At 40.1% G+C, this 13,651-nt stretch overlaps 1 protein-coding gene across 1 annotated transcript in view; it reads right to left on the bottom strand.

The window, feature by feature from the left end:
* Positions 1-13,651, bottom strand: part of kazna (kazrin, periplakin interacting protein a) — a 157,438-nt gene that overhangs the window by 106,131 nt on the left and 37,656 nt on the right. Inside the window, exon 3 of the mRNA XM_063885327.1 lies at positions 6,142-6,328. Within this exon, the coding sequence (XP_063741397.1) occupies positions 6,142-6,328 (187 nt within the window). The remainder of the gene's footprint in view (positions 1-6,141; positions 6,329-13,651) is intronic.

Genomic DNA, 13,651 nt, shown 5'->3' on the forward strand with positions numbered 1-13,651 from the left:
ACACTAATGAGATTTGGTGCCGTTTTCACAGCGTGAGGTAATTCATTGCAGTCTTTTGTGAGAGCGATACCCCTGTTTTATCTTTCCTGTCTTATTGTTTCTTTGCTGTTCAGTCTCTCAGCTGGCATTCTACACCACATGCCTCTCTGAGTGGCAGCAGCTTTAAACCTATCCCTCTTCATCAAATCACTGAAAGGGAGTGTAAAGGGTGTGAAGGCATTAGCTGTTGGAAAATGTCAGGTTTTTCCAGACACCGTCTAATCAGACTAGAGACAGCAGGAAATGCAATTCATGGCAGCAAAACCTGTAATCTATGTGACAACATTCTTAGCTTGAAGGACTTTGCTGTGATTTAAAACTCAACAATAACCAATGTGGGGAATTGTATTTTTGCACTTGTGCTTGATGTAGCAAAGGCTGTGATTAAATCTGTTTGCGTCTGGAGATGTGTTGTGAAATTTAAGCTAAGTATATGAAGCACAAATAAAACAGATGAATTCCCAAAAATGTTGCCCTTTGTTCCTTGTGAAGGACATATTTGAAGTATTATATCATTCCTAACTAGGCTAGTTATATCTATGTTAGTTGATATTTTCTTTAAATATTATAAATTACACAAATAAACCAAAATCATTAGGACTTTATTATGAGGTCTATTGGTATGCATTCATAAAAATGAGTGCAATATAATGGAACTAACAAGCACTACAATTATACTTTTAACAAGAAAGTGGTGACATTTGAAGCAACTCTGGAAAAAAATACCTTTTTGCATACATTATCTTAATTGAAGAGGGTAGGCCATAACGTAAGAGCCTGTTGACATTTTCAAAAGGCTGAGATATAAAAGTGTTTCTCCAAATTATGCAAATCCTGTATTTAATTCATATATTTTAGAATAAATGGTAAGTCTAAAACAGTTGAACCTTTAAAGAGAGCCAATCTGTATTTGTATTCATTTAATATTGACTTAGACAAGAAGCCCTGGGATGACTTGCTCTATGTGTTTATGGAACTAGTTGTGAAACTAAATTAAGCAATGCATTTTCCCATATAACATTAGCAGTTAAGTGGCGATTGTCGGAGTGGGAGTAAGGGATGCATGTCACACGCGTGAGTGCATGAACGTGTGTATTCTGCATACTGCAGGAATACAAATGTCCAAGCTCTTCCTTTTGTTAATGAAGCATTTATGGTGCGAGTAGTCTCTCTCTTATGTACTGACAATTTTTGGGTACTGCTTCCCACAGAATCACTAAAACCCCACTGAGCAGAGCATAACAATTATTATCATTCAATTATCAATTTCACTGAAATGCCATGTTACCTGAGGAGTTATATCTTGGAAGACAATGTTTTTGCAGTGTTTTTGTTCCACAGTAAGTAAAACAGAGTGAGGATAGATGTTTATGTGACAGTTTTTAAACTGTATAGTACTCAAGAGTACAGCAAGGAGGCAGAAATGGGCAGCTCTTCTCCTGTTGTAAGATGCCTGTGGTGTCTGCCATACAGCTAGTGGATAAAAGCTTAGCCTCTCGCTTTCAAAGTCCTGCATTGATGATGGCTGGCCATCACAATGCTGCATCGACCTTGAGCCTGCAGGTGGGGCCAGTCTGAGAGAGGTGTCAGCTGCCCTACTTTAAGGTGCTTTTGAAATAGAGGTTAACTCTTATAATAACACCTGATGCAACATGCTGTGCTGCAGCTAGAACTGACTCCTCTATCATTGCAATTCCAAAAGCCCTGACTAATGGTATTAAAAGAGTCATGTCTTCTTTGCTCTTCTCTTCACCTCTAATGGAGATACTTTGTCAAGCAAATAGCCTCACAATATTCTTAATCCTGTTTAATATCTAATGGAAATGGCAAAGGAGGCTTTTCCTGAACAGAATTAGAGAACAACATCAAACTGTAGTCTCAGTAGCATTTAAACATGCAGCGCTTGTCTGCTCATTAATGATGTACAGAGACAGCAAATCCTCTATGCTAAATGATATAATAGGCCCAAATCATTCTTAATCTTCTCGATCCTTGAAGGTAAATATATATTAGTATTTTAATTATTACAGGGATACACTCTTTGTTAACTTAAATGATTACCCAAACATCTTGTAAAATCTTTTGATGAGGTTCAGATGGAATTGCATACCCTTTGTGTTGAGGCAGCATCGCAGTCAATAATCTTATGAATGCTTGACTTAAATACTTAAAAGTATATCAATGGATGACTCATTAAATGCAATACAACTGACCTTTATCATAACCATTAATTGCTTAGTAAATAAAAATGGTCCTCCCTCAAGAGAGGTGGGGAGAGTACAATCAGCTGCAGTAAAACATATTCAAAGCTTTATCTATCAACTTGCATTAATAACAGTATCAGCACATTTTTCCCTTTAGACCCAAAGTAAGATACATCAGGGACATTAAGCCAAGCAATAAAGAGCAATAGTTCTAAGTAGTAAAGGATGCTAAATGCAGGGAGGTATATCAAGTAGGTCAATTTACACTGCTTGTTCAAACGTGTCACTAATTCTCTGGGGAAAGCAAACAATAGAGTTGACCAAAAGTTTTTACAACTGATCCATGGCCCAATTTGTACAAAAAAAGGTGTAACTACAATGTCCCTGATTTGTTCGCAACAACAACCCTAGGTTGCGTCCTCGTCTCTCCGTAAACCAGTTTCCTCTTACTGCACAATACATGCTTTTATGCAGGAGACTGAAAGTCCCTATTGTTAAAATTACATTAGACATATAGTCTTATTACCCTTTTGTGTTGTATTATATTTAAATGTAATGTAATGTCTCATACTGGCTTTCATGTTGAAACACTATGTACATTAGGCAGTGTTCCAAATAAAGATGTACAAAAACATCTATTTAAAAAATGCACTAATATGCAGAAACTAGAAGACTGTAATAAAAACAAATTCAATACAATCCAGTTTGAAGTGCCTATCAGCACAGCACATTTGCGCTGTGGTGGGTGTGCCGGATTTATTCATGGTAATTACATCGGATGTAGCGTGCGTAATTGTAGTTCCACAATGAGTCACAAAAGAATCTAGAGATGGCAGATAGAAGAATTTAAACCTGTGTGCACAGGTAAAAAGCATTAGCATCTAAATCTTGGATAAAAACCTTTTTGTCAACCACGACCATTTAGAGAAAGATTCCTAAAAGGTAGATGAAAAAATGAAATGAGCACTAGAATGGGCTTGTCACTCAGTCTGATCTCCGGAGAGGAGCAGGACGTCACATTCTCTCTCATTCACAAAGAGAAAATGAATTGGGGCCACAGGCAGCGGGTTAGTATGGTTTCTCAACATACAGTAGCAGCCCCATAGCACCAAAGTAAAGCTAAATGTAGTCCACTTAATATCTAGGGGGAAGCTCCTGAACTATCACATGAGTATAGTAGTGAGCTCAGAGGAGAGATAAGGCATAAGATTCTTTAGAGAGCGTTGTGGAGGCTGGGTATTCTGTGTGTATATCTTTTTTAGAAAAGAGGTGTAAGCATATGACTTTCCATATACTATACCACAACAGAAAGATAATATATAAAGTACTTGCATTAAGGGATGGTACAAAAACGATACTTAACTAGGGCCTACAAAGTTAAGATTCTGGCTCGAGACCTCCCAGTCGTCAACGTAAAGAAATAAAATGTGATTGTGATGAAAAATAATTGTTTTGGGGCGTCATGGGGACACAACCTATTTTCCCCCAATAATACTAAATTGTGCTATATCAAATCCTGGGGAAGAAGAGCTGTGAACTTCAATTGTTAGCTGTTAGCTTTGAGCAGTTGGTGGGCAGGACACAGCTCTGCCTCGCTAAATAATGGAGCTAACAGCTTACAATAATGGCTAGAAAAAGTACCTTTGAGATAGATTATGATGCTTTTCCTATTTATTAAAAAACATTATTAAGTGAAGGTTAAATATAATGTTAACATGTTTGGCGAGACCTTCATTAGATACATTTATGAGAAAGAGATGTTTTCAAAGCAATATAAAATAAGTAATACAGAAGGAAGTATGGCCTATTTAGCATGCATCAGCTATACAGTACAGGACTTAATGTTAAAGTACATTGGATTTACAGTTATGTTATTGTGTAATACTGTTGGGAATTGGTATGGACTAAGCTCTGGTATTATGACATCCCTACACACATTTATCCTAACTATTGTACTTGCTTGGATGAATAGAACATGCAAATGCAAACCTCCAGGCAGAACAAATGCAATTAAGGTAAGCTAACCTGCTAGCAAGGTTACTTCTGTTGGTACTGATGTGCCAGGTAGCACCCCCAGCAAATCTCCCGCAGGACTCCCACTCTGCAAATAACCAGTGACCCTTAGCACACACCTCCCTTCCCAACACAGACACTGGTGATAAATTACCTAATCCCCCTATCCCCAGCCGTTTCTATTATACACCCCGGGCTTGTAAAGAACAGCTTGGAAGAGAGAAAGGGGGTTGACACAGACAGTGAGAGATGGGTGTGAAGCGAAAACAAAAAGACTTATTGACAATGACAGCAGGAGGATAAACAGTCCAAACCAAGCGAGGAATCAGAAACCATCGTCTTTACTATCAAAAGGACGTGTGCATGTGTCGATGATGGTGAAAAAACGGGCGCTCAGTAGCACTTAGCACTATATTTCTGGACAACAATATCTGACAAAATCCATTTACAGGGGAATGTACAGAAACAGTAGATGCCATTTTCTTAATGTAAATCATTTCAGAAACATTTAAAGAATATACCATATGAAAGTTTTTTTTTGCAGTCTCTGTGATGTAAATGTGGCATTTATGTAAGTTTGATGAATCTTCTTGACAGACGAACGTGATTCCACCACTGAACATGCACACCTCAGGCATCATTTCAGCCAAGCAGAGAAACAGCTACAAGGCACAATGACATCAGTGCTCAAACCCTCCCAGAGGAATGCTTGTCGTCACTCTCACTGGCACACACACACTGCTATGGAAACAGCAGGAGTGGGAGCATGCATCGGGGTTAAAGGGATACCACAAGGCACACACACACACACAAGCTGAAAGAAAAATCTGAAATACAAAGCAACAGCGGCAGTCCATTGAAAACAATGCTGACACATAACCAAAGTGTTCCTGACCAGCTGTGTATGGCAGCCTGCATTGACATTTCCCTCTTTAAAAAAACACTACAGAGGTCAACTGGGGACCAAATAACTCCCTGTCATTGTAAAGGGAAACTTAGCCAACACATTTTCCGCATGAGGAAACACAGCAGACTTTTTTACTGAGCTTAATCTCGGAAGTCTCCAAAAGATATGTGGTTTCAAAGAAGAGTGCTCCCAAAGACAAGAAGAAAGTATCCTATCAGCCGGCTCAGTGTACCAGCTGACTGCTATGGAAACAGCAAGAGTGTGTGAGTATGTGTGGGCCAGAAGCTGAAAGGACATGACAGCATGGGCACTCATACCCACACATGTTAATGCTGCCACCCTCGCTCATGCATGTACACAAAAACCCACATCTGTTGCCTATCTGTATGTCAAACTAAAAAAAGTTGGAAAAGGACAAACAGAGCAGCTGCACCACACACACACATACACACACAGAGGACAGCATTCTACAGACTGGGCAGCCATTCAAACAGCTCTCGGTAACAGTAACCCACGGCAACCCTAAAACCAGCCCCCTTTTCCCTTCCTCCTCGAGAGACACAGATCCATTGCCCAGTTAAGGGAGAACCGAATGAACTAGCAGACAGAATGCCCGACAGTCAAAAGAGGTTGTAACTTTAGCCACTCTGCCCTCACTAAAGCGCAGCACTACCCCCGTCTGAAAGGTTCACAAGGTTAATTATTCAACATGAGAGAGGATTTGTGGGAGAACTGAGAGTGGACACAAGCCAGCAGGAACCCCTCACCTCTTTTGTTCAACTCTCTTGCTAACTTTAAAATATGCACATGGAAAGAAGCATTAATAGAAGCTTTTACAACTCACTCTTCCATGACATGCAGAAACACACATAGCGAGATCATACATCGCTGCGTCAGAGCACACTCATCCTTCCCCACATGTTCGCAGCTTCTCAGTACATAGTCAGTCTCACTCCACTCTCCGAGCGGCTGTCCTACCGTTGTGGTTGTGCTGCAGGGTCTCCAGCATGCTGCCCGAGTCATGGGCCCCCAGCTCGGCCAGTCTGCGGCTGGTGGCGCTCAGCTCTGACCGCAGGTTGGTCACCTCCTGGCTGGCGGACTGAATGGCCCCATCGATGCGCTGAGCCAGCTGCTTGTTGTCATCCATCATTTTCAGGATTTTTGCCTGAGGAGGAGAGGGGAATCCGGACAAGGTGTCATGCTGACAAGTTGTACATCTCCAGTGAAGGAACGAGTCCCCAAATAAATCCTTCCTCCTTCTCCTTTTCTGTCTGTTCCTTCTCCCTTTTGTTTTATAAGAAAGCCAAGTTAAATCCTCAGAGCAGTTTGTCCTTTCCCTTAAAAAGAGGCATCCAGCTCAGGGGAAATTTGTAACTGCTGGAAGAAGTGTACGCTCTAGAGATAATGTATGTGTAGTGTGTCAGTGTGCAAGCATGCCTGTTAGTGTGTGTGTCTGAGAGTACCGTAACAGCATGTGAGCATGCGTGTGTGTGTATATGTGTGTGTGTTTTAGAGAGCCAGCACTGCACCGGTGAAATGTGCTCCCTGCAGCTGACTGTTGAAAGGACACAGAGCATTGAGAGATGACAAGCACCTTTTTAAATGGACTGTACCATTTGCAGAGAAATGCAGGGGGGGAGGAGGAGTGAGCTACACCATATAAGCACATGGAAGTCAGAGGTCCTTAGCACAGCTGTCTTCAGGAGAGAATGCTGCAAAGTTCAGGGATTGTGTGTTTGAATGAAGTGACACACAACACATTTCACAGAGCTATAAAACTGACTACAGAGAAACACTGCAGCTTTTCAAAGAGTCTGTTTCTACTGCATGCACCTCCCTCCATGGACAATGGGAAGGAAATCATTAGGTTGACAAAGAAGCAGTTGTGGGGAAGAAAATAAAAATAGTTATGAAAACAAAGCTTTCATCATAGGATCACTGCAATTATCAGAGTTTTTAAAAAGGTCCGCTTTGAAAATAAAAATAAAGCGTAACATTGTGCTCTAGTGCAACCATTAAAATGTTTGAGGGACTAGTTTGTTTATTGAGTAGGCTAAGTCAGTCAGATATCTGCTATACAAAAAGTTTAACAAACCAAAAGAGAAATGATGATCCCACTTTAAAAATGTGAGGATTCATTTATTGGAAACAAATGTCTTTGTACCCTGGTTATAAACTGAGCAATGTTCAAACATTTGTCAGAATGTAGATTTATTTCTATTTTTACCTTGAAATTTGAGAGCATGCACTTTTTCCCATTAAACTGGGAATGGGGAGAACGTTGGTCACTCCTTTTTCCTAACCGAACTTCCCCATTCAGGGGGGACTAACACACCTCAAAGACTCCTCCTGTTTATATTATACTGTATACAACCACTCCTAAGTTCTGCTGTGCTTTTCTCCCTATTTTCTTTTAAAGAAGACTAAAAGGCGATTGCAGGCAACAGCACACACAGTGACTGCCACCTGTTTACAGATAAGGCTATTCACTCACAGAGAATGAAACATGTAAGTGTCTCTCTCTGCTTTGCAGCACCTCAGAGGGGTATTGTTGAAGTAGTGTACCTGCAGTGAGGGTAACAGAACTGCTTTTGCTTTTATTGTAGTTAAAGCGATTCAAGACAATGATTCCAAATGTCAAGTAATAACCAGAAATCAATAAGAAAGGGATGGATTCTGGACACTAATAGGACAGAAACTCCTCATTTATGAATCAGAAGCAGCTAAATACTGACATTGCAGAGCTGACAGAAACAGCACACATTGCAGCATTGTCAAAATCACATTTCGTTAATGGGATTTAACATGCGTTTATATTTGAATTCCCTTTAAATACCACATGATGGCATTTTCCCCATATTCCTGCAACTACACACTATACTAACAAACTAGAAACTGGTATTGTACCTGGTAGTTTTTAAGGTATGATGATCTGAGTTGGTACTATTATTATTATTATTATTATTATTATTATTATTATTATTATTATTATTATTATTATTATTATTATTATTATTATTATTATGTGAAGTTTAAACACTGCAGACAACTAATGGTTAGAATTCATTGCCACGACACTCGACATCCTGCACAAACCCGCCATTTCTAAAAGGCTTAGCTCTATATCAACAAATAGTTAGATTAGATTTTTTTTAAAGATGGCAGCACCCAGAACTTCCACATGGCCTATAGTTGACAAAATGCAGATGTTCCTGTGTTCGATTGTCAATGAATAAATCCAGGGTATAGATGCATAGAAGATGCCAAGGCAGTTTAATGCGGTTTTCCTACGACAGCCAGCTAATCCCGCCTACACTGAGGGGATACTATCTGCAGTGGAAGAGAAACAGAGAAAGGGACCAGGTACCAAACTGAATTAAAAGGCGTCGAACCATGCTGTGAAAATTAGGCATTTTACAAGGCAGGGCATCTGAATCCAAGACCTATAGTGGAAAAAAGGGAAGCACAATACTACTATATCAATGAATGCTACAGGAAAACGTATATACAGTGTTCTCAGTATCCACTCTGAAGTATAAACTCTTAACTGCTGGTTGTAAAAGAATAAGCACTTATAATAAACTGCTGTGTATAATTACTCAACCCTGCATTTCTCGGCTGTAATCTGACATTGGGCTGTCAGAGCATTCCCACTCGCTCTGCAGTACAGCTTGTTGTTGTTAGTCTTTCCCAGCTTTTTGTGAAGTTTGACCCCGACCCACACTGCATGTGGAAGGCACATATTGGCCATCACGATGCACAAATTGGCAAGAAAGTTTTGTGTTCTTCCAGAAAGATCGTTGCGGTTGCCTCAGGCACACAGTGTGCGTGTGGGCTCAATATTAAAGTCTACTCTGCTGTCTCAAATAAAACCTAACTGACCGAACGCTAGAGAATGGGGAACAACACACACATACACAGATACACTCCACCCGTTCATCAATCTGCCCAGACACAAGTCACCCCTCCCGCTCAGTAAATGAACATCATGTTGTTATTTATAGACGACCCTGCTGCTGCATATGATACATTAGTCACAGGGGAGGGCAGGCGGAGACGCGCATACTGTACACTCATTCACACACAAACACACACACTGGGGAACTAATAATCCCAAAGTCACTTGATGTTCATTAATGAAATTCATCTCTTGTCAGGTGTCATAAAAGTCTATTGGACCCATCTGGGTAATAAAGATGGGGGTATCTGAAGTGGATTTGTTTTTATCTATCTATTTATCTTCTATAGTACCCTCACACTGTTTGTCTTTTCTCAGGAGTGTGTATCCTGTCAGTAAAACCTACCTATATTGTATGGTGGTATACACATTACCCAGGGTGACAATTTTGGAGCTGTTTAATTGCACACAGAGGAATCTAGGGGCACGGCATGGCAGGTTGTAAACTTCACAAACTTTTCAAAATGACGTCACTGGAGCGCTTACTATGGTGGAGAAACAGGAAGCAGTATGACGCCAGACCGCGTGAGGCAAGGCAGCCGTTCCAGTCTGTTGGCTGCTGCGACACTCTCAGTTTTGGCTGTCAGTGAAGTCGACTGAACTGCTCCTGCCGATGAATTTCTATGTACTGCAGTCCGGCGTGAATGACTCCTCGGCTTGCAGCGGGCCAACAGGAGAGACACTCCATGCTACGCTAGGATTTTATAATGTTACTATGGACGAGAAGATATCTGATGTTTTCACTTCACAGATACAGAAGAAAAGCAGGTAAACTATGAGACTAACGTAGGCTGATATGTTTTCTTTTCGGTGAGGGGTATTGAAGAAAGACATCAGTAATAAATGTGTTTATAAAAATGTGACAGGTTTCCCTGAAAAGAAATCCCATTTACCCAAAATGTTATACTTATTTCCCTGAAAGTAAACTGTGTGCACCAACATGTGCAATCCAACCTACTTTCAGTTTGTCTTGGTCCATTATGTGCTTTAAAGGTAACATTTGGTTTGTTTAGGTTAATTGACAGTTTTGTGAACAAGAGATTTTGGGAGCCAGGCTGTGGTGGGGAGCAGGACTGAATCTGATTTCAACCTTTTCTCCATACCAACTGGAACAAGATTAAAAACAGAATAGAGCATCTATACAGACACTACTGTTGCCCTTGGTTATTATAATTGGCTTGTACCCCGAACGCCATATGGAGCAGCAGCTGGACAATGAACCACATCCTTAAATAAATGATTTTCAGTTTTGTTGAGTAGTTCAGTTAGTTTATCTCCAAGAGTGGCTACTGGTTAATTGTGAGTTAAGTGAACATGAGTTGTAAACTTGATTCATGTCTGTGTGTACATCATATAAATGATGTGCCTCCCAGGGGGGTTTCAATGTGTCTGCTGGTCAGTGGAGGGAATCAGGACCTACTGGCTGACTGAGGATCAGTAATTGGTGGGCGTGCTCTGGCGTCGGATTAGCATATGAAAAGAGACAGTGGGGAGTTGGATCAGTGCTGTGCGACCGTTCTTCATTGTGGCCGGCCTTTTGCAGCCAAGTCACCGGATTCAACTTAAGTCATGCAAAAAAGTTGGATCACTGAGCTCTGTGGTTTTTGAGCCTCACTGATTTCAGTTTTTACTTACTGGGGAGTAATTTTGTTACCAAGCAATAACAGTCAAGACTCAAAAGTATTCACTGTAAGAGCATTTGTTGCCTGGCAACAACAAAAAAACAGAATCAAGCTGTGGAGGTAAAAGAAAACACTGAAAATGGGAAATATCCTCACTGTTACATCGTGTTTGCTCATTTCATGTTTTCAGGTGGTAGTTAAATCAGTGTTCTCCCCCAAGAGCAGTTTGTAAGAAACTAGCACATCTTTAAATCCTGAAAAGTGTATTAATGAAAAACGCAAATAACTTACTAAATATTATGCTTGCTGGTATAATTCAGAAATGAGACTGGCATGATTCAAAGTGGAGTTATATACAGAAAAAGTGTACAGTCAGACCTGTGCTGGAATTGTATTTTTCTCGATTTATTTGTTGTATCCATCCACGAGACAATGGGTAAATCATTTATTTCTGTACTGTCTTGTGAAAAAGCTCAAATATTCAGACAGACAGCCATGGACTGAGGTATCTATTATAGTTTTTTTTCCCAATTCAATAATTAATCACTGCAGTATGTCACGATCAGTTTATTTTCTGTTTTATTTTGAAGAAGTGTCTCGATCTGTCTGTTTTCTTGTTTTACTGTGAAAAGTGTTCACACCCTGTCTCATGTCTGTATTTACTTCCTGTCACAGTGTTATCCCTCCTGGCTGATAACCTGATTCTGTTCACCTGCTGCCTTTGTGATTTCCCTCCCCTCACAAGCTGTGTCTTCTTGATTGGTCTTATATGTATGTATTTAAGTTCTGGTTTTCTGTTGGTGTGTGTGGGTTTTTTGAGTTAACAAGGAAGAGAGGTTGTTATTTGTAACCTTGAATAAAGGTAATTCTCAGTTCATGCCTTGTCCACGCTGCACTTGGGTCCTACCTGCCCTGCTCAACCGTAACACACAGAAATATTTATCCGTGTGTGTTCCATCACAAACTTCATAGGCCTGATGTATTTTTTTAATCCAATTAGGACACGCAAAACCAGTTTTTCACCGCTAGAAATAAGAATCTATTTATGGTGCTTTGTGCTTACAACAGTCAGGGTTGCTGCTGTGCAGATAATCAAAATACATTGTGTGTTTAGTGATTCACACTATACCTCTGCAATGCAGAACTTATGGGCTGCACCAAAATGACCTGCTCATTGATAGCATCTGGAAAGGCCAGCCAATGAGGTGGAAAAGGTGCTGTGATGCGGGGACATGCTCTTGGGTTTGCTTGTTTTTTTGTTGCTTGTTTTTTTTTCCTGCTAAAAGGAAAAGGTTTAACGTCCCTGGAGGAGTGAGAAAATGTTTTTTGAAGCTAAACGTTATCTTGATCTCCTATAAAGATTATCTTATCTTAGGGGAGAATGGGGCTCAACAAAAAAAAATCACTGCAGAGTCTGGACACACAAATTACACACAATCACTCACTCACTCACTCACTCACTCACTCACTCACTCACTCACTCACTCACTCACTCACTCACTCACTCACTCACTCACTCACTCACTCACTCACTCACTCACTCACTCACTCACTCACTCACTCACTCGTGGAGTGTTGGCAGGGTAAACATAGAGGAGGGCATTGCGTAAAGAAGAGAAATTGAGAGTGTAGAAATGTTTCTTAACATACACCAGGTCATGTCAATTATGCCCACTGTTGTGCAGAACTCTTACATCTTGTCACTTGGGTAGAGGCTGCAGACAGCAACTGAAGGAGAGAAAGTGAACATGCCCTCAGGCTCCTTCCACAAATAGAGATTTCACATTTGGGAAACATATCCTACGTGACAGGATCAGAAACTATTCTGTTCCTTGACTTGCATGAGTCAGTATTTCAACCAAACAACCCAGTATTTCAAAGTTTTGATTATTCATGATGAAAACAAAGCACACCTTCTGATCTGCTTTAATTTTTTTGTTTTTATTTAACACAATGGCTTCACTAAATTTGAGATGCATTTTATGATTAGTTTAATGGATTCATTGGTTAAAGTTTAATATAATAAAGCAGGTGAGTTTTTTGTGCCATAAGAGAACCAAGATTTCTTAAGACCTACTCCCATGGATTGCTATAACTTGGCAACAGAGCATCGGTCCTCCCTTACGCAGCTGCTTCTCAATATCATCAATGAAGGCATCTAAGCCTGGCTAAATAGTAGAAGAGACTATTTGAAAAGTATAAGACATTAAAGATTAGTATTCAGGGTCACCGGATAGCTCAGTAGTTAGAGGTGGCGGGCCATGTGCGGTGACCGCTGCCTAGTAAGCCTCTTCGAATCCTGATCCGGCCGAACATTACAGGCAATGTCCTGCCCTCTGTCTCCCCCTTTCACTTTTTGTCTCAAATAAAGGCACCCTGGCTCAAAAATATATATTAAAAAAGTATTCCACGGGATATATAGTGAAAGGAAATAATAGATCAGGGATCAAAATAAATGACCAACACTTGAAAATCAAGAGAAGACTAACTGAGAAAACGAGCTTGAGTCCATAACTACAACCCAGATGACTCACATCTGATGACACCATCCTGCTTTGTGCCAAAGTTTGAGCAAAATATAATGTATTATCCCGACCTTTGTGATAACATGGAACTATGGTTACTGCACTCATCTGTTTCGTCTAAACACTCTTCTGCCTATACTTGTCAAACTATCTGAAAATGGATAGTATGTAGAAGCTCCAATAATGATCTCCAATTCATTATTATTATGAAGACAATCAAATTAAAATAGACAGATTTAATACCTGTCCTCAGGAACAGCTTTTCTGTTTTACATTTTTAAGAATGGCTTTTATCTTTTTTTTGAAATGTTGTTCTTATTACATTGAATGTATTTGGGTCTACAACAAATGATACAAATGTGAATTAACAGAGGAGTCAGATG

The sequence above is a fragment of the Eleginops maclovinus genome, chromosome 1 (genome assembly GCF_036324505.1).
Source record: "Eleginops maclovinus isolate JMC-PN-2008 ecotype Puerto Natales chromosome 1, JC_Emac_rtc_rv5, whole genome shotgun sequence".
NCBI classification, from domain to species: Eukaryota; Metazoa; Chordata; class Actinopteri; order Perciformes; family Eleginopidae; genus Eleginops; species Eleginops maclovinus.